The sequence below is a fragment of the Phodopus roborovskii genome, unplaced genomic scaffold, assembly GCF_943737965.1.
Source record: "Phodopus roborovskii unplaced genomic scaffold, PHOROB, whole genome shotgun sequence".
Taxonomy (NCBI): Eukaryota; Metazoa; Chordata; class Mammalia; order Rodentia; family Cricetidae; genus Phodopus; species Phodopus roborovskii.
In genome coordinates, this window is record NW_026126408.1 from 3,221,043 (window position 1) to 3,247,471 (window position 26,429).

General features: G+C 38.2%; 1 protein-coding gene across 1 annotated transcript in view; it reads right to left on the reverse strand.

Moving 5' to 3' along the window:
• Positions 1-26,429, reverse strand: part of Nbas (NBAS subunit of NRZ tethering complex) — a 261,552-nt gene that overhangs the window by 196,644 nt on the left and 38,479 nt on the right. The window contains exons 11-21 of the mRNA XM_051181643.1: positions 25,524-25,589; positions 20,613-20,741; positions 16,561-16,624; positions 12,782-12,975; positions 11,553-11,810; positions 10,922-11,047; positions 8,932-9,083; positions 7,457-7,597; positions 7,141-7,219; positions 3,548-3,652; positions 3,070-3,206 (exon numbers count right to left, since the gene is read on the reverse strand). Coding sequence (XP_051037600.1) covers positions 3,070-3,206; positions 3,548-3,652; positions 7,141-7,219; positions 7,457-7,597; positions 8,932-9,083; positions 10,922-11,047; positions 11,553-11,810; positions 12,782-12,975; positions 16,561-16,624; positions 20,613-20,741; positions 25,524-25,589 — 1,451 coding nt within the window. The remainder of the gene's footprint in view (positions 1-3,069; positions 3,207-3,547; positions 3,653-7,140; positions 7,220-7,456; positions 7,598-8,931; positions 9,084-10,921; positions 11,048-11,552; positions 11,811-12,781; positions 12,976-16,560; positions 16,625-20,612; positions 20,742-25,523; positions 25,590-26,429) is intronic.

A 26,429-nucleotide genomic window follows, 5' to 3' on the forward strand; every position in this document is an offset into this window, starting at 1 on the left:
TTAATTAAACAAAGACCCTAACTAAGAAATGTGCTCTGGGGCTTGAAAACAGCCACTCAAAATAAAAAATGTAAATATATTTGCAAAACTGACATATAATAGCTAACTAATAAAATGATACATAACATGTGACAAAGAAAAATGTAACCTCAAAGCTTTACAACACTTGATCACATTTTATTAATGTCAAGTACACCTGATGATCTAAGAATGACAATATAAAACACAAGACTAGATGCTGCTGTGGTATAATTCTTCTGTACCTTGTGAAATGCATTGCTTGTTGTTAATAAAAAGCTCATTGGTTGATAAGTAGGCAGGATTTTCAGGGCAGAGAGAATGCTGGGGGGGGGGCGCGGAGTGGGAGAAGTCAGGGACCAAACATAGAAGAACCAACATGGGAAGTTCACAGATGAGATAAACAAGCTGGGACAGCACATAGATTAATAGACATGGGTTCATTTAAATTGTAAGAGCTGGCTAGAGACAAGCTAAGCTATCAGCCAAGCATTTATAATTAATAATAAGTCTCTGAGTGATTATTTGGAATTAACAGGTGGGACAGAAAACCTGCCTACAGGATGCTTCCTGGCCACAGGAATGATAAAATTTGAATCAATAAAAAATTGCTAATCAGGGACTACAGAGACAGCTCAGTAGTTTAGAATGTTCACTGCTGTCACAGGACTTTGGTGCAGATCCTAGCACCATGCCAGGGGGGTCATAACAGCCTGTAATTCCAGATCCCAGGAATCAGACACATCTGGCCTCCATAGACATTTGCAAATGTGTGTTCCCACCCCCACCCACAAACACATACCCACACATAATTGAAATGAAAACTAACTCTTTACAAAAGTTAATCAGGACCAGCCTGCCCTGGCCAGTACAGCATGCAAGCTCCACAGACAGACAGGCAAATGGTGAGTCACAAGTCGCTTCAGCACCTCCCCTGAGTCCTTCTATACCCACGGAGAACAGTCTGGTTAAGAGGGAGAAAAACAGGCATCCTCCCAGGCTCATGGAACAGACAACCAGATGTTACTAAGCATGGACCAGACTTCCAGAACTGTCAAGCTCACTCTGAGTGGTACTCTAAACCCTTCAAATGAAACTACTGACAACTATCCTCAGGATACTTTCTGGGAAAGAAATGCATATATCCAATTTGCTCAGATAAAATCCAAGAATAATGGAGTACCCACTGTCTGACCCAGGAGCCACACACTATGGTTGGGAGACAAAGCATGAAGGTCAGCATAAGAGCCCTAACACCACAAAGGTTCTGCTCTGATCATAAAACATCAGTCCAGGAGCCCAAGAAGGAGAAGCAGTGCAGACACTTTTCCATCATTCACGCAAGGTCTCAGGAACAGTCACTACGTAACCAGTTCTGATTTGTACACTGCTGTGTTCCATACAGTTTCAATCCCCCACCCCTACTTTCTCCAAAAGAGATCGGGCTAGCCTCGGAATGGGGTCCCTTGTCTCGGCCCTCGGTGTTAGGATCGATTTAAGCCTGTGTGTGCATTACCTTCCAGCATTCTGATGCCATTCTGTCCAAACTGGAGCTGCCTTATCTCACCTGTCCTTGCTACTCTCCCTTTATTGACTTTTTCTCTTCTATTTTTCCTGCTGCTCTAACATTAATTCTTAGTCAACCTTAACTGGTTCTCTTTTCATTACTATACTCCATAACTAATAAATCAGTACAAGGTGACTCTCTTGGCTTCTCCAAAAGTTACTAGAATTGAAGGGGCAATCATTTTGAATTGGCTACTATTATATTTAATATTAAGACTATCACTTATGGCTGCTTTTGCAGTTTGGGGGGCATAATCTGATTATATCCAATGTCATAAGAATATTGGGTGAGGGTTTAGCTCCTGAGAGAAATAAAAACCTCACACCTAGGAGCGACACACCAAACATACTGGCCACAATTGAACCCCAAAAATTCTTCACCTAAATAAAATAACACAGATGATTTCAAAAATCCAATCAATGAACTAACCCAAAATACACAGATCCTAAGAAACATGAAAAAATCCAGGAAATATGACTCCTTGCAAATTTACCAACATTACAATAACAGATTTCAACAACAGTTAATTAAATTAAATCCCAAAGAATTCAAAAGAATGATTACAAGACAGATCAGTGAACTCAAAAATGTAACAAATTCCTTATTGTATTCAAAGAGAATACAATAAGCAGGTGAATGAAACAAGCCATTCAGAATAAGATATAAATGAGAAATTCAATAAAGAGATTTAAAAAAAAAACAATGCCTTTTCAATGGGTTAAAACAAAAAGAGCCTTTCAGGCTATTGGGTCCTGGGTAGAAAACCCACAGGGAGTGTCATCCTGTCCCCTAAGGGTAGGAGGATAGCCTCTTATTTCAATGGAAGAAGCAACTTTACACAGTTACCCTTGTGTCATTTAAAGAAGAGCTAGTGTGCCTATGTGTCATGCTGGCCTATGACCCCAGCACTCAAGAGTCTCGGAGGCAAAAGCCACTGCCAGAGGCTGTCCTGTTCTGCATGGCAAGTCCCAGACCAGTGAGACTCTTATCTAAAAAACAAACCAAAAAAGGTACAAATAAAAAGAGATATTGAGGTCTCCAGGGGAGCATAAGTGGTAATACTGGGGCTTGATGTCTGTACTGGCTTACAATCTAGACACCTTCTGTGATTGCTTATCAAATAGCCTTAATGTGGAATAAAGAACATTAGTCCAACTAATGATATTATGAATTCACCTTTCTCTCTCTGGGATTTCAATCAGAGACAAGATTGTGAAATAGTGCAGAACGCAAACACTGCAGAGACCCTAATCTTATCAAAACTTCAGTTCAGTTTCTGAAAGACATAACAAATTCAAGCAGGCACTGTCAGCCTACACATTGTGTTTAAGCAGAAAACAAGTCCATATGAAGGGGATCCTATTTTGGCAAATATATTTTTGTTCATTTTAATTAAGTTTGAAAAGATTATTTTTTGAGATGTAAGGTGCCTACCATTCAACACACAAAAGTAGAATCATAATCGATAAAACCGAGTAGCATACCAAGCCTCAGGCAACAAGACCGAGTATTCATGTGGAGAAGTGGTTTCTGGGAAGTTGGAGAGGATGGCAAGGCGATGAGGGAGCAGATCGGAGCCATGGTATGTCATCAGGATCTCCAGGGCTTGAACATTACTCTCCTGGATGAAAGGCAAGGCACTAGGAACTTTAGAAACAAAGGACTGATTTCTATGGCAACATTCAAAACGTAAAACTAAAGTTTGCATACAGTTTTGATGAGTTATTTTGAAATACCCTTTGTTTTTCCTTATTTTCATGTTTCTCAACCTAACACAATGAAATTCTTTATTTTCAAACTCTAATTATGACATTTTCAAAATACAGCAGCATTTTCTTTACAGTTGTTAATATTGCAAAAGAAAAGAGAGTGTAAGAGTATATGCATGCACCAACATTGACTACACAGCTTGAAGATTTAGTGTTAATAACCATAATTACTCTATTTATAAAAAGCAATTACCCGAGCATACGTTCTTGCTGAGAGAACAATATTCTGACTTCTGAACTTCTTAAAAAATTCAGCATCATATCTCTGTTCAGATGCATGAGGTGCCCCTAGGATTTCCTGAGGGAAACAGTGACAATAAATAGGCTTCTAAATATGGTGACAAGAAAATATTAAAATCCATTATACCTCTGCCTGCCAACATAAATAAGGCCCAAATTAGTTTTATTTCAACTACCAACTGCTAACTTAAGTACTTTACCTTCTTAGGGCCTATATTTGTTTATAAGTGTCATTAACATTTTAGATCTAAAATAAACATAAAATAGTGAAAATTAAATTGGTTTCTGCAGGACAACCAAAAACCACCTGATAACAACAGATGAGCAACAGTTACCATGGCTACTGTTATGGGTACCCACCATCTCTACATGAGAATATATAACAATTTTACTGCTGTTACAGGGAGTGGGGTTAAACACAAGTGAGGTTTTCACTCACTCAGCAAACACAAAGGGACTGAGTGTTCAACCTGTCCTAAGGCACTGGGAGATATAGCAAACAACACACTTCCCCTGCCTTCTACCAGCAGCTCACCAACCCATCAGATGTGAGCCAAGGGTATCTTTTAAAGCATCTGCTCGGCACCAGACACCTCCGAACATGAAGTCAGTATCACATGTTATGAATGGATTAATTTTGATATAAATAATAATGCCATTGTTGTTTCTTAAAGTCAATATTAATAAGAGATACAGATCCTGGGATATTCATGAACATATTAAAGTGAAAAAAGGCAGATGTGGGGAAGCAAACCCTAAAGGTTGTAAGATAGACATATACTGAAAATGTCTGAGGTTGTGAAGGAGTACCTCTGAGTTCATCATACTGTCCTCAATCACTCTTCAAGTTTGAATTTTTATAATGAAAGACTAAAAAACTTCTGACAAACTTAAAATCAAAGTGTTCAAATGGAGAGTGGGCACTGCTTATAAGAGTTTTTCTTTTCTAGTCATTTACAAACTTACAGATTTTCTAAACTTCCAACATATTCCTTAGTGACCACTCTTAGCTGAAAACATTAATTTTAAACTATTACTATTTGATGAAATTCAGTTTACAACCCACCAAAATTGCAAGACTGCCTACATTTGCACCAATATGACTGTTCTTCCTTCAGGACTGGCAAAAACAAACACACCTCTGAACCTTCGATGTCTCAAAATCCGGCTTATGCTCTGGACCCCATTTCAACTCTATTTTTGTGATCATGTAAGTATGCCTTTTTTCTTCCACTCAATAACTTTCTCCTCATCCCTCTAATGACTTATTCCCATTAACATACAAACAATGTTCCTTCTCTCTGCTATAAAACACCAAGCTAGTCCACATTGTCAAGGACATGCCATCTCCAATCTTGCCCTAGGCCTACAATTATCAGCACAAGCTCCTAATCAGTAGGATCTCCTAATGCTATAGACTCAGTTATCATACACACACACACACACACACACACACACACACACACACACACACACACGGTATAAATGATGGCCTCAAAGGACTTGTGAGAAAATTATCAAATTCTAGGGACTAAGAAATGGGACATCAGCTGATGGACTATGAGGGCAATTTTGAAGGCATTTTGAACAAGTATTTACAAGGTTATAGTGAGTCAGATAACATGCTAGGCTCTGGAGTTAAGGAAATAAGACAAAACTCTGAATTCTACCCTCTGTCTCTTATAAATCTGCCTTTGCTTTTTAAGGACAGGTTGATGGTGAGTTCCTTATAGAGACCTCTTGGGCACCTCCAGGAAGAGTTCTCTCCTCTGCTTCCTTCACTAAAAATCTGTGTCCTGAGGACTCCATGAAAACTGCTGCTCACAAGTCTCTCTACATCCAGCAACAGCATCATAGCTGGCATGTAGGAAGCACCTAGGTAAAATGTAAATGAATTCACCTTTATCTTATGTGCATGGAATTAAAACATTAGCCATGCCCAATATGAAAATGCAAAGCCTATCTCTACCACTATGTAATTGGCAAGCATGGCAGCCAAACATTCTCATTACACAGTTTTAATAGCCAAATTCATCCAATACAGAAACTCCTAAAAGGTTAATTTCCTAAAAAGAGTGGTCTCAAAAGTACTTTAAAGGTCACTATCATAATATAATAACAATACAGTCAAACTCAACAATGCAAGGATCTTTTCTAAGATATTATCGTCCAATAAAACGAAAGTGAATTATGAAAATGAACCATACTGTACAGACACTGGCAGTTCCCAATATGTTTACTCTTGATATTACCTCAAAATGTCACAGAACTAGAATGAAAAGGATATACTTTAAAGGAATATAACCATCCAACGACCAAGCCAGCAGCAGCCAATGAACTCATCAGGAACTCTTCACAGTTTTCTCATTTAGAGTATAGACTCATTCTTACCAGCCACAAAAAGAACTTGCTTTTAGTGTTTTCTTTTCTTCAGCCTTCTTCTCCTTTACCTCCTCCTTTTTCTTTGGTTGTTGGGACAGAGTCTCACTATGTAGCTCTCTCTGGCTGTCCTGAGACTCACTATGTAGACCAGGCTGGCCTCAAACTTACACGGGTCCATCTGCCCCTATCCGCTGGGTGCTTAGCATGCCTGGTTACCATGCCGACTTTTTTTTTTTTTTTTTTAATGCTTGGTGAGAGGGGACAGGGCTCTAACTTCATCCTTCTATGTGTGATCTCCGGTTTGCCAGCAGCATTGCTCAGCAGTAGGGCAGTTGCCAAGCATGAATGAGACTTGGACTTTAAGGCCAGATGGGAAAAGAAGAAACCTGAGCAACTTTAGGTAAGAGGATCACATGAAACACAAACATACATACACAAACCAAAATACTCACATCTATTAAAAGTGTTGATTTCCAGCCAGTATTTTTGCCTGTCTTTTGCCTTCTGAAATAAAGTCTCACTCTATAGCCATGGCTGCTCTCAAATCAATCTCAAGACAATTTCCCTGCCTCAGCTTCCAAACAATTACCACCATTATGAACATGGGCTGCCAAACACCCAGCTTCCACTTCCATGTTTAAATACCACCTAAACTGGTACAACACAATGTAAATAAAATGCCCAACAGGGGGCATATGTGCTTGTGTCCCCCAAAAACAAAGAAGTATTGCTATTAAATTCAAGAGTGGCTCTGATAAAGATCAAAGATCAATCAACTAAACTCAGCTCACAAACAAATTATTAAAATGGGTGAGAATGTTCGTTCTATAAGGACACTCAAAATGCTTTGAAATTCCACTCTAGAATTAACTCTGTGCCATTACCTGGAAATAAACAAATAGTAAATGAAAAAGGATTTTAAATCTAGAATACATATGTGCTTAGAAATAAAACCTTTTTGTTATCCTCTAGTCTAACAATACAACTTCTGACCTTTTACAATTTCCAATTTTTACCAAAACCAATCTAATAGAGAATTTTCTTTTTCAATAAATTAATTTTCCCATATATATAACCTCAAAGACCAAAATATCAGACACTAGGGCAGTGATGGTATGTATCAGAAGAGATGAGTGTAACTGATAGGCTAACATCATCCCTTACCTCATATGTTGCTAGTCGATCCAAGAAGGTTAATAACTTCAGTCTACAACGGCACAGTTCCTTTTGTTCCAGGGTCAACCTGAGTGGAAGAATTCAATGAGCTGCTCACATTTACAGACATACACTTCTCTAGGAAGCAAAACAGCATAAAAATAATCCTTGCTCCCTTCGGGCTACAGCTCTTAGAACTGTAAGTAAAATCATGAGGGCTAAACAAGAAGTTTAGCTGCTGCAGTAACTTAGCAATTCACACAGTAAGAGCCCAGGGATATGACCAAAGATTTTACTTCCCAATGAGCAGTAATGAACGGCTTACTTTGAAAAGTTCACTAATTTGAGGAGCTCTCGTCTCTTCTTAAGCTCTTTCTGCCGTTTGCTCTTGGCAGACTCTTTGTCGGGTGGGGTTAGCTCCTCATAGGCGATGCTATCAATGTCTACATCACCCGGTAACGTGAATCTGCAAAGAGGAAAGAACTCAGCTGATTTTTATTAGCTAGATTTTCTTTTTCCATGTACTGAAAAGTTGCTTTCTCCTATATTTATTCAACTAAGTTAATTTCCACCAAAACAGAATAAATATCTTTTTATAAACTTCTGCCAAACAGCATGATTCATTCACTATAACCATGAGTAATAAGGGTGATATCAGGGTACAATTGGAACTACTTCTGTCTGTAATCCTCTATGTGTGTGTGTGTGTGTGTGTGTGTGTGTGTGTGTGTGTGTGTGTGTGTGTGTGTGTATGCATATGCATATGTGCTCCTGAGCACATGGGGATTAAATCCCCTGGAACTAGAGTTAAAGGCCCTTGTGAGGTGTACAGTGTGGTGCTGGGAACAAAGCTCACGTCCTCTGCAGTAGCAGTAAGTGCTCTTAACTACTGAGCCATTCCTTCAGCCTCTGGCTTTATGATTTTGTAGCCAAAAAATAATGATCCTATTCTATTGTATGAATATGTTGCATTTTCTGTATCTGCTTATTTGTAGATAAGCATCTTAGTAGATTCTACATCTCTATAGTGAACAACAATGTTTTAATAGGGGTATATATTTTCATTTCCTTTTTTTATAAATATACACTAACAAAATTACTAGATCATGCGGCATTTCTCTTTTGTAATTTCTCAAGGAATCCCCATTTCATTTTCCATGGTGGTTAATATCAATTTATATACTCTAAAATTGCGTAAGAGTTTTCTTTCTCTGTGTCCTCACTAACACTTGAAATGGTTTTCTCTTTTTGTAACAACCAGTTTAACTGTATTTAAATGTTAAGTTGCTGTGGTCTTGATTTGCATTTCATAGATAGGAATATCACATTTATAATCTTAACATAGTAAAAAAAAAATGCTAGTCTCATTAAAATTACTTAATTGTCAGGTATATACTATTATTTATATCTCAACAAAGTCCCTAATATCTGGTAAGCAATAGCTTGTCCCACAATTTAACACTATTCTTACATTACTAAGTGGCATGTAGATAGCGTTAAATGCCTGTGGGTACGTTCATCAGGCAGGTAAACACTAAAGACACTTAGCATGACCCTACAGGCTGTCATGGAAACTCCACCCTGTTAGTGCACAGAGTTCCAGCAGGAAATAAGTGTGTGTAGAGGTTGACATGCCCTCAGCCCCAAATTACCACCTGCAAATACAGTTAACTGAAAAGGAAGAAAACACTGGTCAAATAAAACAGCTTCAGCGGAGACTTACTGTCTACCTGGCCCAATGTCTCAGCCTACTTTTTCTCCACATCACCTTTCTGGTGAGCATAGATCTCCAAAACCAACCTGCCATCATCTGCCCCCTTCCCTATTGCCACGAGAGCCTCAAGGTCTGTGCCCTTCAATCCATACTGCAGCAGCTCCTTGGCAGCATCCACATTTTCAGGAACTCTCTCCAAACACTCATGGAGAACCCACGACCGCTTCTTAATTTTACTCTACATAAAAAGATAAACAAACAGAGGCATTTAAGAACAGATGCCATCATATAAAGCCTGATGACTGCTTTCTAGAATTATAGATAATAACTAGATAATTATAGATAATAACTAGACAATTATAGATAATAACTAGACATTTTGTATTCATGTCATTAAAAGACCATGGTCCTAAGTAGCTCCTTGATATCAATCTAAAAAGCACTAATTCAATTCACTATCGGTGATTGCAACTGAATATAAAAAGTATGATTCCAAATAGAATTTAGGCTTCTTAGTTTGTTTAAACTTTTTTTATACAATAAACATTCATCATATTGCTTCTTCAACCCCAAATCCTCCCAGATGCTCCCCACCTCCCTACTGACTCAATATCATGTTCTTTTTCTCTGTCTCTCCAAGGGTGATGCAGGACTAATAAGACAAAAAGGACCAAAATGAAAACACTACATGAAAAAAAAAAAAGTCCTTTATGTGTTGATCAACTACTAATGGTCATGGGGCCTGCCCTGGAGTGTGGCTGATACACTTAGTGACAGTCAATTGGAAAAAACTGGTTTTTCCCTTTCCCAGAAGATATCATTTACAAATAGCTTCTAGGTTAGGGGTGTGACTTTGTATCTACTTCCTCTTCTCAATGCTAAGATCCTATCTGGTTTGGGCATGTGCAGGTCTTGTGACTGGAGTCACATGTCTGTAAATTCACACATGAATCAGTTCTGCAGGGTCTAGAAGAACCTTATATCCTTGATCTTCCACCTCCTCATAATCTTTTTTCCTCCTCCTCTACATAGATCCCTGAGTTTGACTCACAGCCTAGCATGGCAGCAGCTGTGGGTCCCTGGCAGAGAGCAGCTCTGTAGGTTAGAGGGAGTCACAGTGGAGTGGAAATGGGCTAGAAGAAAAGGCTGAAAGGGGTGGGGAAAAGAATTGGGAGAGAGGGCAGCCTTGGGTCCACACCAAGAAAGTTGCAACAGCATCATTCTTTTCTAATTCTAATGAGTCACAGGGAAACACAAAGCTCTAGTACTATTTTCTAGAAGTATAAAAAGATCTTTTGTTGTTGCCTCTAGATTGTGTTTTGGTTGTACAAGACAGAATATGGAGCAGAGAGGTAAAATATGGTATTTTCCAACATAATGCGCATGCTTAGCTCCAAAGCACAACTCCAAGAACACCACCATGTGGTTACGCCTTCACTAGACTGTAAGAGGTACCACACAGGGTTAAGCTAACCTCGGTATACAAAGTCATGGGAAGCTGCTCTTTGGAAAGTTTTTCTTGCCAACCATGACCCTACTTACTTGCCAATCCTAATCTATATCCTGCTTCTGGTGCATGTCCTGCTTGCTAAGGCTTGGACATTTTGACCACCACTTCAGCTCATTGGCACCCAAGCAAGAGACCAGCTCTGGTCCAAAACAATCCTAGAACACCTCTTCCGAGCAATCTGTCCCAACTACTGCTTCATCTCCTAAATGAAGTCTCTTGGTCTGAAGGTATTCCTTCAAGTTCTCCTTGCCCTTTATGGTTAATCTCTCCTTCCCAGAAATGCAAATCTCTTCATTGAGACTGCTCATTCTTAAGTAGGCCCTGACCAATGTCAGTGAAGAGAGGTTCAATAATGGAAATAATCACAGAGAAAATTGGTTTATGGGAAAGTATACATTCACTATCTTTAGTATCAAAATCCTGCTGCAGAAGAAAGATGTTCTGACAACTTTTCAAGATAGTACTTTTTTTACCTATACAAAAATTAGCAGTGTGAAATACTCTGTAAACAAAAGATAATCCATAAATATGAATTTCATCATGTTACTACAACTATTTACACATACCAAGTAATTCTGAATTGAAGCAATGTTGACAGCTGACTTCCTCCACTGCCTCTGATAGACAAGGTCAGTATCCAGGCCGTACGTGTGAGCCAAAGACAAGGCTTCTTCATACTCTTCACTTTCAATCTTTGTCAAAGAAACAGATATGAATTATCAATGAGGCCATTTTGATGAGAGAAAGGATCAAGACAGTGTCCTGACCTATGCAACGAGTTATGAGTACACATACAGGGTTACCAGAAGCTCACAGACATTCTGAGAAGCAGGTAACTCAGGAATTCCTTCAGCACTTCAACAAACACGATGAAAAGTTCTTGCTTATACAGTCGAATGGTGGTCAAAACTGAGACAAGAGGCAGGCTGCATAGCCTCTAAGTATTTAGCTAACCACTGGCATCTGAACTCTGGTCCTCTTGCTTACTTCCCTGGGCTGTCTCCTAGCCCCTGAGTTCTGGTCCACTACTCCAATTTTGATTACTCAGTTAGAAAGGGGGCATTCTAAAAGTTTACAGAACTGGCATTTCTAACATGTGAAGGAGCCAACTTGCCCTCTTTGAATTTCTTCTGTTACTGAAATAGTATACAGTTTTGCAATAAACAAGAGCTAGGAGCAACAGAACAGATGGCTCACCTTTCTGTGATAAAGTTCCTCTGGAGTTGTGGAGCGCAGACTCACAAGGCGGTAGTTTTTAGTAATAGTTCGTGGCCGTTTCCTTGGAGGTGCGAACCTCTCCATCTCTGTCACCAAGTAAAGTCCTTGTTTGATGTAACCAAAATAGCGAGCCTTAGCAGATGTGTCATGATCAGAGTCAGAATCCTCTTCTCCTTCTTCTTCTTCTCCAGCTCTCAATTCCACGCGAGATCGTTTGGTGGCAAGTTTAATTTCACACTAAATTGAAAAGTGAGATGTAAAATTAATGATAAGAAATGAAAGATGGATTTTTTAAGAGCTAATGAAAAATTATTTTAACTCTACTCTGATTTGATTCACAATGGATCCAAAGGAAACAAAGCAAATCAAAGACTCAGATATACACACCCATACAGTTTCCAAATCTTTAAAGCCAAAGACCACTTTAATAACAGGACACTAATATAAATATCTGCAATGACATCACAGAACTAAAAGAATTGGGAATGTGAGTTTCCTTAACTTCTAATGTGTCTGTACTTGATGCATAAAAACAAGAAGACAATTTTGAAAATGGAATGAAGTTTTGAATTTTGTTAGCCAAGAATAGTCATGCGATGTCCCTGTCCACCAGCTTCCATTGAGACTTAACAGAACTGGCTCAGCACTGACACTTTGGTTTTCTGTAAGGAAGATCTTTGACTGGATAGTAAACTTCAGACCTAGGAATGCCTCTCAGTGTGCCTGAAGAAGTAAAGCTACAGAGATAGCTTTGCACTCTTGAAAGAATGTAATAAGAACTCTAAACGACCAAACACAGCTATAAAGACACTTTCAACCCTTTCACTGTGGTAAACAACATTTTTCTGAAAGAAAAAATAAATTTAGGTAACCATACTTTGAGGAAATAATAACACAAACACTAAGTAGTTCCTAACTGGGAAGTAATGACAGCATTCTATATTTTCAAATGACTCATCTAGAAAAAAAGAAAAATCTATCATGTCCAGTGAAGATGAAATGTCTTAAAAGAAACAAAATAAGTATAAATGTTCTTTATCCTCTTAGCAATGTAATGCATTTAATTCACGGATGATGAGATTTTTCACATTATACTCAATATTATATTTCAATAACAGACTTTTATGTTTAAACACAGAACTACATCACACACAAATAAAAGGTCAGTCAGTTTAGTGCAGCTGTCTTCTCAAAGACAGAAACCTCACCTCCAAACTTAAGAATCCCCCATCATGGGTAGCAGTGACTTGGGGGGATGGCTCAAACCACTCGCAGGATTTTCCCAGTAAATTCTTCAAAGTTTTTGCTGATGAAACAGTTAATGCCCCAGAGCATCGAGCCAAGGTCACTGCACCATCTGCCCACCAATTGACATCAATCAATGGATAAAAGGATTCTTTATCTAATGAAAAAAGAAACTGTGCATAAATACATCTGCAAATGTGGTTTAAATGCAAAATCGTTAAGTAATATTTTAAACTCCAAGATATTTCATATTTGGCATATTTCAAAGATGCCTTTAAAAGTAAAAGAAAAAAATAAAACAGAAATCACCATTAAAATTCTTTTTTGTTATATAAATAATTTTTTATTTAAATTTGAAACAAGCTTGTTTTAGTTATCAATCCCAGGTCCTGCACCCTCCCAGTCCTCCCCTGTCTCTTCCACCAACCCCCATCCCATCCTTCTTACTCAGGTAAAGACAGAAAAGGTAGAGTAATTGACTTAAGAAATGCCTAAGGGGCAACAATCAGACAAAGTAAGCAAATTAAGGTCCTTTTCCTCAAAACAATGACACACACTAACACTAGAGGTCAGTGTCAAAGCTCTTGCTTAGCATTTATTTGTAGGACCCTAGGTTGTAACTCAAAGGGGGAAGGGGGCTACAGGGTAGGAGGATAGGACACAACTCATCAGAAATGTAATTTTATACTCATGAGATACATAACCATTTTCAGCATAGTAAGTTAAAAAGTAGATGTACATAAATTCCACATATACAATGTTATAACATCTTTGAAAATATACTCCTGTCATTTTTAGACAGAGATATTTAAAAATAAAAATGTATAATATTTTAGAAATAACAGCTTCCAGGGTTGATATGCTCCTAAACATTTAACTAATAGAGAAAAAAATTAAGAGCAAAAAAGAACTTTGATACTAAAATAATTATGGGTCACCAAAGTAAGGGATTTAAAAGGAAATGTCATGATATTTTGTTTTAATTTCATAGCACTTTTTTTATGATGATTATTCCACAATGGATATGATATGACCCAATGATACCTATAACAGTAAGTCATAAAGTTTAAAGCATACTTAAACCCAAAAAGAAAAGATGTTTAAAAATTAGTCAGACTGAAAACAACTAAAAAAAAAAAAAAAAAAAAAAAAAAAAAAAAAAGATTACCCTAAGACATTTCTTCAAATGGAAGCCTCAGGCATCCCAAAAAGAAAGAAGGAAAAAGACACGACTACAAGCACAACAGCAGCTAGAACCCAAAATAAACTTAAATTGAGAATCAATCTGCTCCATTATATACTCAAGATGATAAGGTTAGAAAACAAACAATATTAAAAGTTCCAAGAAGAAAACCTCCACTTTCAAAGACAAAAAACAAAATTCATGTCTGACCTCTCAGCAGAAGAAAACAGAAAGAATGGAACAAGAAGATATGAGAAGTCCTGAAAATAAATAACTGCCAATTGTGACTACTACATGCAATAAAGTTAACTTAAAAAAAAATCAATAGAGAAATGAAGGCATTTCAAGGTAAGTGTCAACTGAAAAAATAACTACCTACCAAGTCAGCACTGCAGAAGGTACTTAATAGACACCTACACAATATGGGTGGTTTTAATAAAAACATAGGAAAGAATAAATTTCATGAGAGGAAGAGAAGAACAAAAGAGAAAGAATCAATCATGTCCAACTCAGTAATTGAACCAACCAGGTAAGCAACCCACAAAATTACATAATTCAGCACACCCCTATAAATAATAAGGCTTAAAATGGGGACTGGAGAGATAGCTCAGAGGTTAAGAACACTAGCTATTCTTTCCAAAGACTCCGGTTCAATTCCTAGCACCCACATGATGGTTCACAATTGTCTGTAACTACACTTCCAGGGGATGTGAAACCCACACACACAGACATACATGCAGGCAGAACACTAATGTACATACAATGAAAATAAATAAATCATTAAAAAAGGAATAAAGATAAATGATCTAACTTTCCAATTAGAAATTCAGTAGCAGGTTGTACTAAAAGCCAAGATGAATCATTGGGTTGTCTACAAAACACAACTCAATGGCACAACCACACAGACTAATAGCAAAAGGTTGAAAGTTACTATAATCCAAAACAACATCTGATAAAGGAGACAAAATTGGTCAAAGAGATTTTTTAAGAGGCTACTATATATTAATAAAGGGAACAATCTATGTAAAATATATGACAGTTATAAGTATATGAACTGAACATTAGCAAACACAACTTCATAAAAAACTATTAGACAATAAACAGATAACACAAGTTCAGATTGAACAATATACCATTTTAATACCTCACTCTAAACCATAGACAGATCATCCAGACAAACCCCTTCAAAAACTATTAAGACATAAACTTCAGAGTCAAAATTCACCATATCAAATAGACTGAGGTGACATCTAAGTGTATTCTGGAATCTACATTCTTCTCAGTAGCCATGGGCTACAGATTACATTAGGCCATAAGCAAATCTTACCAAAAATAAAACAAGAAATATAATCATCTCTTGTATCTTACCATATTACAGTGGAAACTACAAAATTCACAGAGATTGAACATTCTTGAAGTGTAAATATACCACTAAAGAAATCAGAAAGGAAATTAAAAATTCCTAGAGTCACATGAAACTAAAAGCACAGCTTAGACTATTTGTGATCCAGCAAAGGTGGTTTTACATAGCTATAAGCTTTTGCATTTGTAACACTAAATAATCTCAAATAAACAATAGAGTATGTTAAAGTTTCAGGTGAAAAGAAGCCAACCCAAAAAATCAGAAGACTAAAAGTTAACAAGGATTCCAGAATTAATGAAGTACTAAAAGTACAATATAAGATTCAAAGAAACGAGAGTTTCTTGGTTACCCAAGCTAACCCAAAAAAGGAAGAAGACCCAAACAGTAACACTGTGATAGGCACCATCAAACTCCAGAAGATTATGACAGAATACACTGAAAACCTGTATTCACAACAGTGGCAATTGAGAAGAAATGGATAAATTCCTAAACTCATGACCTACTAGCATTAAAGCGAGAGGACAAAAGCATGTGAAGCCACCTAGACTGCACAATGAGACTCAAACAGTGTTGAGAGTCTCACAACATAAGCGCCAGTCCAGGGTGGGAGCAAGTCACTGCCCAATCCCACCAGACCTTTAATGAGGAAGCATCAGTGTTCTCCCAAATATTCCATAATATAGAAAGGAAAAGAACAGCAACAAACATACTCCCATCATGCCACAATTAGCCTGATAGCAAACCACAGTAAGGACAGACAAAAGAGAAAACCATTAACTGAAATTCTTAATAAAGTACTTGCATAACAAATTCACCAGCACATGAAAAATATCATATATCGAAAACAAAAAGGGGGGGCTCATTTCTTCTGTTTTAATCTACTATTAAAGAATTACTTTCACTTCATAGTAAATCTTTATTTTCTCCACTTACAGGTATCAGCTTAATTGAGAAAACAAATTATTTCAAATATAGCAGTATATAAAAAATTCAAAGAGAAAGACCTATAAGCCTATCAAATAAACAAACAAAAGTGGGAGGGGGGGACTGCATGCCTTGCTACAATCAACTCAAAACTGGATACAAGTGGTAATTGACAGAGGTTCTAGAGGCTTTCTTTATACACCTAAAGAATACTTAAGTGATAAGTGGAAACTTACAGAGCTGTAGCAAACACATTTCTTACCCCCACTCACCTTTTATTTTCTTCCTCTTCTCAGGAGACAACCTCCAATCAGGATTTAGCTCATCGTGGCCTGGCTAAATAAAAAGGTTGGTACAGAATTTACTGAATCAAACATGTAAGAAAACTATGTGAAACTCGCCAAGACCCAGGAAATTCTTACAATTAAAAGAAAACTGTAGGAATGATGCTTGCCCTTGATCTCTGCTGCTCCAATGCAAGTCCTCGGCATAGGAGTTTGGTAACACAGATGTGTCTGTGCCTAATGCTCACAGACAAGAACTATGCCTCAACATGCATACAACAAATAAGCCAGAAAGTAGACAACTGAAACAAGTGAAAGCTAGCCACACTGCCAGTTTATTCTTTGTACAAGTTCCCACACTAGGAGGTAGTGGCTAAGTTGCTATGAGTAAACACTGGTCTGAGTATACTCCAAACTCCTTCAATCTACACAGATGGATATGCCCACCTAGAAGCTCACAACCCACAAGGAAGCATTCCCCAGGCCATTTGTTCTTAAAACTGCATGTATACAGTCCAAGGAGCAGCCTTGCTTTCCTTCTTTTTGTTATCTGTTGGCGCTGAGGACAAAACACCACACTCCACAGTACATCACCTTAGGCTGATGACTTAGAACTGATGGACACCTAAAGCAATATGTCTCTGACCATCTCCTGCCTTCCTATCCCAGACCCTCATTCTCCCTGAAAGTGAGTCACAGGGACCAGAATTCCTCTTCCACAAGGAGGTCAGAAAATTAGGGTTCCTGCTCCAAAGAGAGCCATAAAGCCTACAAGGTCCTTTACCTGTAAACTCTCTTGCCCCTGAGTCTAACCACACACAGCTGTGGTGGAGAGTGTCAAAAGAAAGGCCAAGAAGGATAACAGAATCCTTGCTGGTGTCCCCCCCCCCCAAGGTCTATTATTAGTAAGTACAACCTTTTTGTCCAATCACATTTTGCATGGCTGTCCTAGGAGTTATCCGCTATCACCCTTATTCCACTCCCAGTTTCTAGCACTCAGTGCTGGACAACAAAGAAGCTGACTTGCTCTCAGGCCTGAGGAGATTCTGGAACCACTAACCAAAAATAGCAATAAATAAATAAATAAATAAAATAAAGAGAGAGAGAAATAAATAAATACAATCAGTTTTCCAGTTTTCCAGAATCTGCCTACAGATTCTGCTTGAGAACAGAAACACACTGTTTTTTGTGTTTTTTTTTGGTTTGTTTTTTGTTTTTTTCTTTCCAAATACAGCACATTTTCCCATCCCTTGCAGGAGAAAGTCACTGATTAACAACGTGTGCTGTACTTTTCTCTTATGTACTTATTTTTGGCTATGCAGGTCTGTGTGACCCTCACATTAACACACCAGTGAGGTGAAGAAGCAGACCTCTCTGCCCACTTTGTGTCTGCAAAAAGCAAACACACAACACTTTGAAGTATAGCAGTGGCCCAAACATGTTCTTCTAAGAATATGGTCATGTTTTGTTTATAGATAGGTTTAATTGCCATAATGAAGTAAAACAATGTTTTCTTAGATTTAAAGATTTTATTTCCTGGGGCTTTTGTTTGTTTGTTTTCACCACTAGAATCAGTCTCAGCCTCTAGTGTGCATTCACTGTACAAATATTTATTAGTGTTTAATATACAAAGTCCCTGGAAGAGCTTACAGTGAGGTATATACAGACAGTGCTGATTCACCAGAGTCCACAGTTTAGTGAAGTTGTGATAAGAGCTGTGGGTTCTAACAAGATTAATCACACAAGCCACTGCCTTTCCACGTGTCCTTCATTGATTCGTCATTTAACAAAATTAGTCCAACACCTACTCTGTATCAAAGAAAAATAAAATTAAAATGGAAAAGATAAGCTTCTATTTCACTCTCTACACCTACACACAAGTATAGGTTGGAAAGTAATAAAACTTCACAGAAAAATTAAGACAAAAAAACAAGATGTAAAGATATAAACATAACATATGGGAAATGTTTGAAATGAAAATTATTGAAACAATTTTACTCTCTTCTAGACATGAACAAATTTAGCACAGAGATTTCCAGCCAGATGGATTCCTCACACTGACGATGAAAGCCAAAGTATTTAATCAACTCAAAACTGGATACAAAGTAAATTAGAATAGGCACTCCCATAACTATCTCTAATCATTAGTCTTCACAGAGAAAATACTCAATCACACAAAGTACATTATAAAAACTAATAAAGCGGCAAATTGCATGAAAAAAGACCCAGATGAGCTGAATCCACAATTTCGGTAAAGAACTGTAAAGAGGTGCAGGGAAGTGGTAACACTGTTTTCTTCTCAAACAATTATAGGCTGGTTATATTACATACTGCTATATAATCGATTATCAATTCATTCATTGGGCTGTCCATTCTTTCCCTAAAATTCCTTCCCTGGTTCATGCTGGGCCAGGCTCTCTTGATGACTGCTGGAGAGATGAGAAAAGTCCAGCCATCCAAGTATTTCTCAGAACCTAAGATTCCTCTTTAAAGGAAGTACAGTGATTTTTGTACACACATGGTCACACATCTGATAAATGGCAGTATTATGCCTACAGAATAATGGCTATTACATTTGCACATTTTCAGTATCTGAATAATGAACTGCACATCAGTGTGTGTCAGCCAGACAGGGTGCAAGGTGCTATCCCTTCCTTGAGTACATTAGTTTCATATGCTAGTACCTCATTTGCTTAAACACATATCAGTACTTTTTTTTTTTTTTCCTTTGTTTTTTGAGACAGGGTTTCTCTTTGTAACAGCTTTCTTGGCACTAGCTCTGTAGACAAGGCTGGCCTCAATCTCACAGAGACAGAACTTCTAAATATAAATACTGCTAGCCAATATTCTGACAAAAGGATGGAATCTTAAGTTTACCACATAGTAATAGAATATTAATTTCCTTTTGCACTATTTTACATCTATTAAAATGGGAATAAAAACACTTTTTACTAAGTAGATTTGTTATAAACCCAACTGCTCTGTTAAAAAGCCAAGCTTAGTTCCAAGAATTCTCCTCTCCAACACTACAATTCCAAACCTCTCTCCCTGAGCTTTTCCTTTTAATATTAAAGTATTACTTTAATTCTTTTCTCTATAATTGTCCTGGCAAGACTATGACTATCTTAAGGGCACAGACTGACACCTACCATGTTTCTTCCTGCAGACCTCAGCAGAGATTCGACATTATAGTTTTATGATGATGTTACCATGGTTACAGGAATAAGCTATTCCATTTTATGGAACAGTTATAGCCAATCCTTGTGTTCACTAGAGTGCACCAGGTTTTAATACTACATATGCTAAAGTACCAATGTAAAATACACAGCTAATGTAACCACTTCCCAGGACTCAGGTGAGACTCTGACAAAGTCAACTCTTCAAATAATAGCAAAGATACCATCTTCACCTTTTCCAAGTGATTGATGTCTCCAGTCCTCTGGATTCCTCTAAAAAGCTAAGAGTTTACCAGGGAAAGACTTCATCAATTATTTCGCAGGCTAGCTGGTAAGCACTAATTTGTAGTTCAAGAGTGAAGCACATCTGAAGGGCAGTGATGAAACTGGTGCTCGGTGTGCAAGTGCAAGGAAACAGGACTTGTCTAGAAGCTTTTAAAGATAACCAAATACTGAACTGATGTTGAACAATATAACCAGGAAGAGTGATTTGGGATTTGTTAACCTGTCACATATGAGACTGATCTTTCAAATAACAGAATGTTCCTAAAGTAAGAACATGACAAATACTGTGAACATAGACATATGCTGAGCGATCTGGCATTCACTAGCCTAAAAACTGAGTTTTATTCTTTCATCATTTGCTTAAATGTAGAGTGTGCCATATTTCTAGTGAAAACTGATGCATAGAACCTTCTATTCATGACCTGTCCTTATTGGGTGATGCTATAAGCTGACTTAAGACTAGGATGGGTTTAGAAAGACAAGGATAAATAATAGCTGTGTAGTTCAGAAAGACATCGACAAACTGAAATCACTATTGTCGGACCTCCCCCTGGAGAGGGACTGTAATGGAGGACACACCTGTTCACCCTGACTCCATACGCCTTGCTGCTTCAGGGATGGAATGGCCCAGATGCTCAGCTTCCCTGAGAAGTGGATTGCTGCAAGGAGGCTCCCGTTTGGAGAAAGGCTCATCTTGAAGATTCCATCCTGCACAGGAAGAGTGTGGTGAGCGCAAAAGACTTGTGGACAGAGCAAGCTTTCAGAACTAAACCAGGACCTGGCAGGTCTGCCTGTTATATATCACAATGAGCAGCTGAGACCCTGACAATCTGACGTCAAGACCATGGGCCACAGTATGAGGCACAATGCTGCTGCTTTGGCAAGGTTCCTGCCTACTGTAAGGTGTTGTGGGTTTACAATCTACTCCACATCAAAATGGGCAAGCAGCACAATATTATTCCCAGATCAATTACCAAGACTTCCCAACAATGTTTACAGTCGTGCTTTAGCAAAGTATGATTTCCTTGAAATATACACCCACACTTGGTAGTAATAATTAAGGAGTGTATGGGTTTTTTCAAGATAAAAAGAAAACTGTTTCTAAAAGTGGGACTGTGATGGTGGACAATTCTATGACTACAATAGGAACCACTAAGTCACTAAAAGGTGACTATATGATTTCAATAAAGGTATTTCTCAAAGTCATTAAAAACATATCGCCTTGATGCAATTTCATGTACCTTCTCGCTTGCATTAAGTACTACTTCAAATGTCCCCTGGATCTTTTCTTAATTAAAAGTACTAATTAAGGCTTCTGTTACTGGCATCAATATTTAAAGTAGGACTTGTACCTTCTCTCAAATACTGTAATAAAATTTGAATCTTCCTCAAGACAAGGGATCTTTGTGATATTAATAGAGTATTAGACTGAGATTTGTCTAAACTATCTCACTTTCTTCAGTTGCTTATCACCTACAAATACAAGTGTTTTCTGTTATCTATTCATTTCTATTGTACAAGTGATATTAAAATACAAATAAAGTACTAAATTTCAAAGAATGCATTCAAAACGTTCTGAATTTCTACATATTCTTAAAGAAACAAAAACAAAAACATCAAATTTTTCTAAGTGAAGCTCCTCTAACATTCCACAAGTACTTACTGAATATGACATATTGGGCAATAAATACTGCAGGCCAGACTCTGTTTCTACACTCTGCTATCAGAAGTAAACAAAATAAACACAAATCCCTGCTCTTGGGAAGCCTGCCAGATGCTAAGGAAGTAAGTAACCCTTGCCTGGTATGTAGAAGACCCTAATTTTTTTAAGTTTATATATTTTAGTCTGGTGTAATTTAGAATAAAGAAAGGAGAGAAGGAGAGACAGAGGGAAGGAAGGAGAGAGGGAGAGAAGGAGCGAGGGAGGGAGGGAGGGAGGGAGGGAGGGAGGGAGGGAGGGAGGGAGGGAGGGAGGGAGAGAGGGACCTTTCAAACTGAAATAGCCATCCTCAACTGCCTGGTTAACAATCTGAGACAAAAAATAAAATTAAATTAAATTAAAGTATGAAGAAGATAAAAATCTTGTCCAGTCACAAAGATGACCAACTCTACTTAAGGCATACATACCACAAACAAAAGCAGCTTATTTTGAACCCTATGACATTTAGGCACAGCATGCTGTTTAAATGACTAGGAGGATAGCTCAGTGGAGAATGGTGCTGGTCAAACAAGCATGAAGACCTAAGTCTAAACCCCAGAACCCACTTATAAACCAGGCGTGGGAGAACTCATCTGCAATCCCAGGCCTCTGCAGCAAGATGGGAAGCTGAGAAGAGTCCAAAGCTCTGGGGCCAGCTTGCCTGGCATACACAATGAAGTAAAAAAGAGATATCTCTTTTTATCTTTTTTCTTGGTCTTTTGAGGCAGGGTTTATCTGTGTCGCAGCTCTGGAATTTGCTTTGTAGACCAGGCTAACCTCAAATTCATCGAAATCTGCCTGCCTGTGCCTAAAAGCGTGCACCACCACCACCTAACTGAAATCCTCACTTAAAACAATGCAGAGACAAGGACTGATACTGATGTTGTCCTCTGACCTCTACACATGGAATAAGCACAGGCACAGGCACACACAGAAACATGCACACATAAACATGTGCACATGATATATATGCATCATGCACACATACCAACAAAAAGAATTAAAATTCAGATTAATTACTGGTACCACTGTGAACATGAAGGAATTGAGACAGCAATAACAGCCACCACCACACAATCACTGGATGTCTATAAGATGATAGTCACTGATTTAAAGTCTGACGAGTGAATACAGAAAAAATAATAATAAACTAAATAGTAGCTTTATAGTCACATAGAAAAAGGAAGACCACTTCATTAATAGCTAAAGGATTTTTCCCCTTTTGAGACAGGGTCTTACTCTGTTGCCCAAGATGGGGCTTGAATACCTAACAATCCTCCTGCCTCAGAATACATCTTAAAAGATAATAAGACTGCTGTCAAACTTAAGGGGTAAAATAGATCAGTCTTCTAAAATACAATGTAACTGGAGGTCTGGCCTTGTCCAGGTACAAACAAGATGACAGCGACAACATTCAAATATTTTGTGGAAAGCACTGGGTTTAGAATACTAAATTCAAAAGCCCAGACAAAGTAAGGATTTGGGGACAGTGTGTGGAAATGAAGGATTAAGATACAATGAAATTAACTGCTGGCTCCTTGATGCTTGGTTCAATCACAGAGAATCACCACACAACAAAGAAGTGTGAGCGCCACCTGATGAGAATGACCAATAAATAGCAAGGGCCAACAAGCACATGGCTTGAGCCCCTAGGTGGCATGACCATAAAAAGAACCATTCTCTTTACACCCACCATACAGAGCCACACCTCCTTCTGCTAAGTCAAATCAGCTGACACATGTTTCTAATATAAGCCAGAGATGGCACAGAGAAGAATCAAAACTATCAATCCCCTAGAAGGGCCTTAATCCAAATATTACTATAAGTGTAATGTCCTAAATATAAGGACATGGAAATTACAACATGGAAAGCCAAAACAAAGTGCTGTGGATTCTCTAGCTACCAGAACAAACAGTGTGTTCCAATGGCACCATTGCCACTCTTCATGCCTGTGTTTACTGACCCCCAAACCAGAACACTTGTCCTCTCTTCCCTACCTGGGAGCCTCCACTTCTCAAGATGCAAACCAAGCCACCCCAAGGGCTAGAAGCTTCTTCCTCTGCGGCACTTTAGTTAGCCCATGTGTTTTGTGTGCTTTGCCTGCTTTGCCCTGATCTGGGTCTACCCCCATCACATGTAGGCTCTGAGGAGATTCCTGCACTAAACCACCTTTAGTTCTCGGCACTGACATTGTGCCTATCTTGAAGTACACACCTATGGACTGAAACCCAGGAATCCTAAAACTCCACACTCTCTAGTACTCATAGTCAAGACTTACTTAACAACAACAGAACTCTAGTTAAAGGGGAAGAGCAAGTACTTAGACACCATTATGGACAATACAAAAGGGATTCAGGGAGAAAAGGGAGGGTCTCCTGGGCAGTATGGTGCTACAACCCCAACACAGGCAACTTAGCACATTAGAACAAACTAACTTCAAGACAGAAGCCAAGTCATTCAATCTTAAGTATGTTTCTTTGTCTGCAAAATGAAGACAGCTGCAGGAAATTATTTAAGAGGATGCCAACTAGAATTCAGTGTAAATTCACAGGGGGTTAAAGCTGTAGACACACAGCACTGTTATCACTCAACTCTATAGACAGATCGGCCACTCTATCCACTCTGTACAGAGTGCATGACTGTGCTGAAGCCAATGGTAAAGAAGTAATTCGAACTTAAAATGGACTGGATATTTACTACTGACATAGCAATAGAACTCTCAGTACATTCTTCCTGATGATTCAGGAGGGAAACTAAGAAATAGAAAAGTAAGGCCATTTGACTCTTCCCACAACAAGAGTATGATCTGATGTCCCATAGAGATAGAGCTTCCTGTAAGAGTCATGCTAAGACAGACAATGTACCCACCTCCCTCAGAGGCAGTTGCTGTGTGGTTCACCTATATTCAGTGGCACAGGCAAAGCCTATGTCGTGCAGTCACAACTACCTTACAAACACAGATCAACATGGCTCTTTTCCTACTGAGTCATCAATAACCTCACATCTGAGAAGGAACATCTTAATTTTATCACACACATATACACAGAAAGATCTCTTATGGGTCAGAATAAAATCTTCATACAATGTTAGAAGGAAGTAATCTGTAAAGATAAATTGCTTCTAGAAGAATGATTTGTGCAGACTACACCTTCATCCTCCAAGAGGATATAATGTTATTTTTTAAGATTAATACATACTAAAATAAACAAATTTTTCATAAATGGCTCTATGAATTCTCTACTGCATATGCCCAGGTGAAGATCTAGGCCGTCCAAGGCTTTTACGATAGTTCCCTTGATTGTCCTCTTGATCAGACGTAGATCCAAACAGATAAGTGACATGCCCACCTCCAAGTGTGACTGCCAAGATGTTCCAGGTAGGACTAGCTCATAAGGACTCCAACTATTAAATGGTCTAGTCTATTGAGGGATTCAATTTCACAATCAAACCCTGGGGACAGGTAGAACTGTGGAAGGTGGAGCCTGGCTGGAGGAAGCAGGGTCCTAGGTAAGGGGTCTTAGAGGCTGCACACTGCACCTCTTTCTGATACAGTTCCACTCTGACCCATCTCCACCTGAGCTGCCCTGTGGGAACAGCCATGCTCCACCAACTCTGGTTAACCTGCTAGACTCAAACCTCTGAAACCATGAGCTTGTTCGGCCTCTAATTGTGTGCCAGACATTTGGTGACAGTAACAAAAGGTCTGACTAATTCACACCTTGTTCAACTCTAACCTTAAAGGCACTATGTGGAAAGTGTTAGAAAAACAAATTTAAGCAAACTGACATTACCTGTTCTTGTCCCTGGCGAGTGTAAAACTTGACACTTAGCAGCTTTAATAGTCCTGTCTTTGGCACCTACAAAATCAAGAGACAGTGTATAAAGAAGGATCAATGGAATGCTTTTTTCATCATCTAAAATCCTTTTTATTGTGAATTGAAAAGTACACATCAAGTATTTTTTAAAATAGTTAAGAAACCCACCAATGGGGCTGAGGATGAGGCTCGGAAAAGAAAATGAACATCACATATATTACCACATATAAAGTAATAGCAAGTGGAGTGTAGTTTCAATGTGGTTACCAAGACCCAAGTAGCCTAGTATTAAATAAACTGTTAAAAAAAATTAAAATTGATAGCCTTTAATCCCAGCACTCAGGAGGCAGACAGGTGGATCTCTGTGAGTTTGAAGACAGCCTGGTGTTCAAAGCAAGATCCAAGCCAGCTAGGGCTACATAGTCAGACCCTGTCTCAAAAATTAAGCAAACAAAAAGTAAAACCAAGGATTTCAAGGATCTCAATGGTATTCTGATGTGGCAAGGGAATCTACCAAGTTGTACAGTCTAAGATAAAGTCACAATCAGATGCTTTCCTCAGTAGGCAAATAACAAGTTTAACACGGCATGTGCAAATTAGAATCACAGCATGCTCTTAGCTGAGGCTAAGGTTGACATTTATCTTACTATCACTATGAAAAAATTCAAAAGTTCCCATAGAAATGTCATTCATTTGAAACTGAATCTATTCTTTAAAAAATACAAGGGGAAAAAATAACATTGAGAAACCAGTATTTAAGACACAAAGAGATGACTATAATTTTTAGAATGGAAAATGTGTTATTAGAATAGAGAGAACCATAATGCTCTTAATTTGGGAATTAAAGCAGTACAGGCACTGTGGGAAAGTTTAGTAGATCCT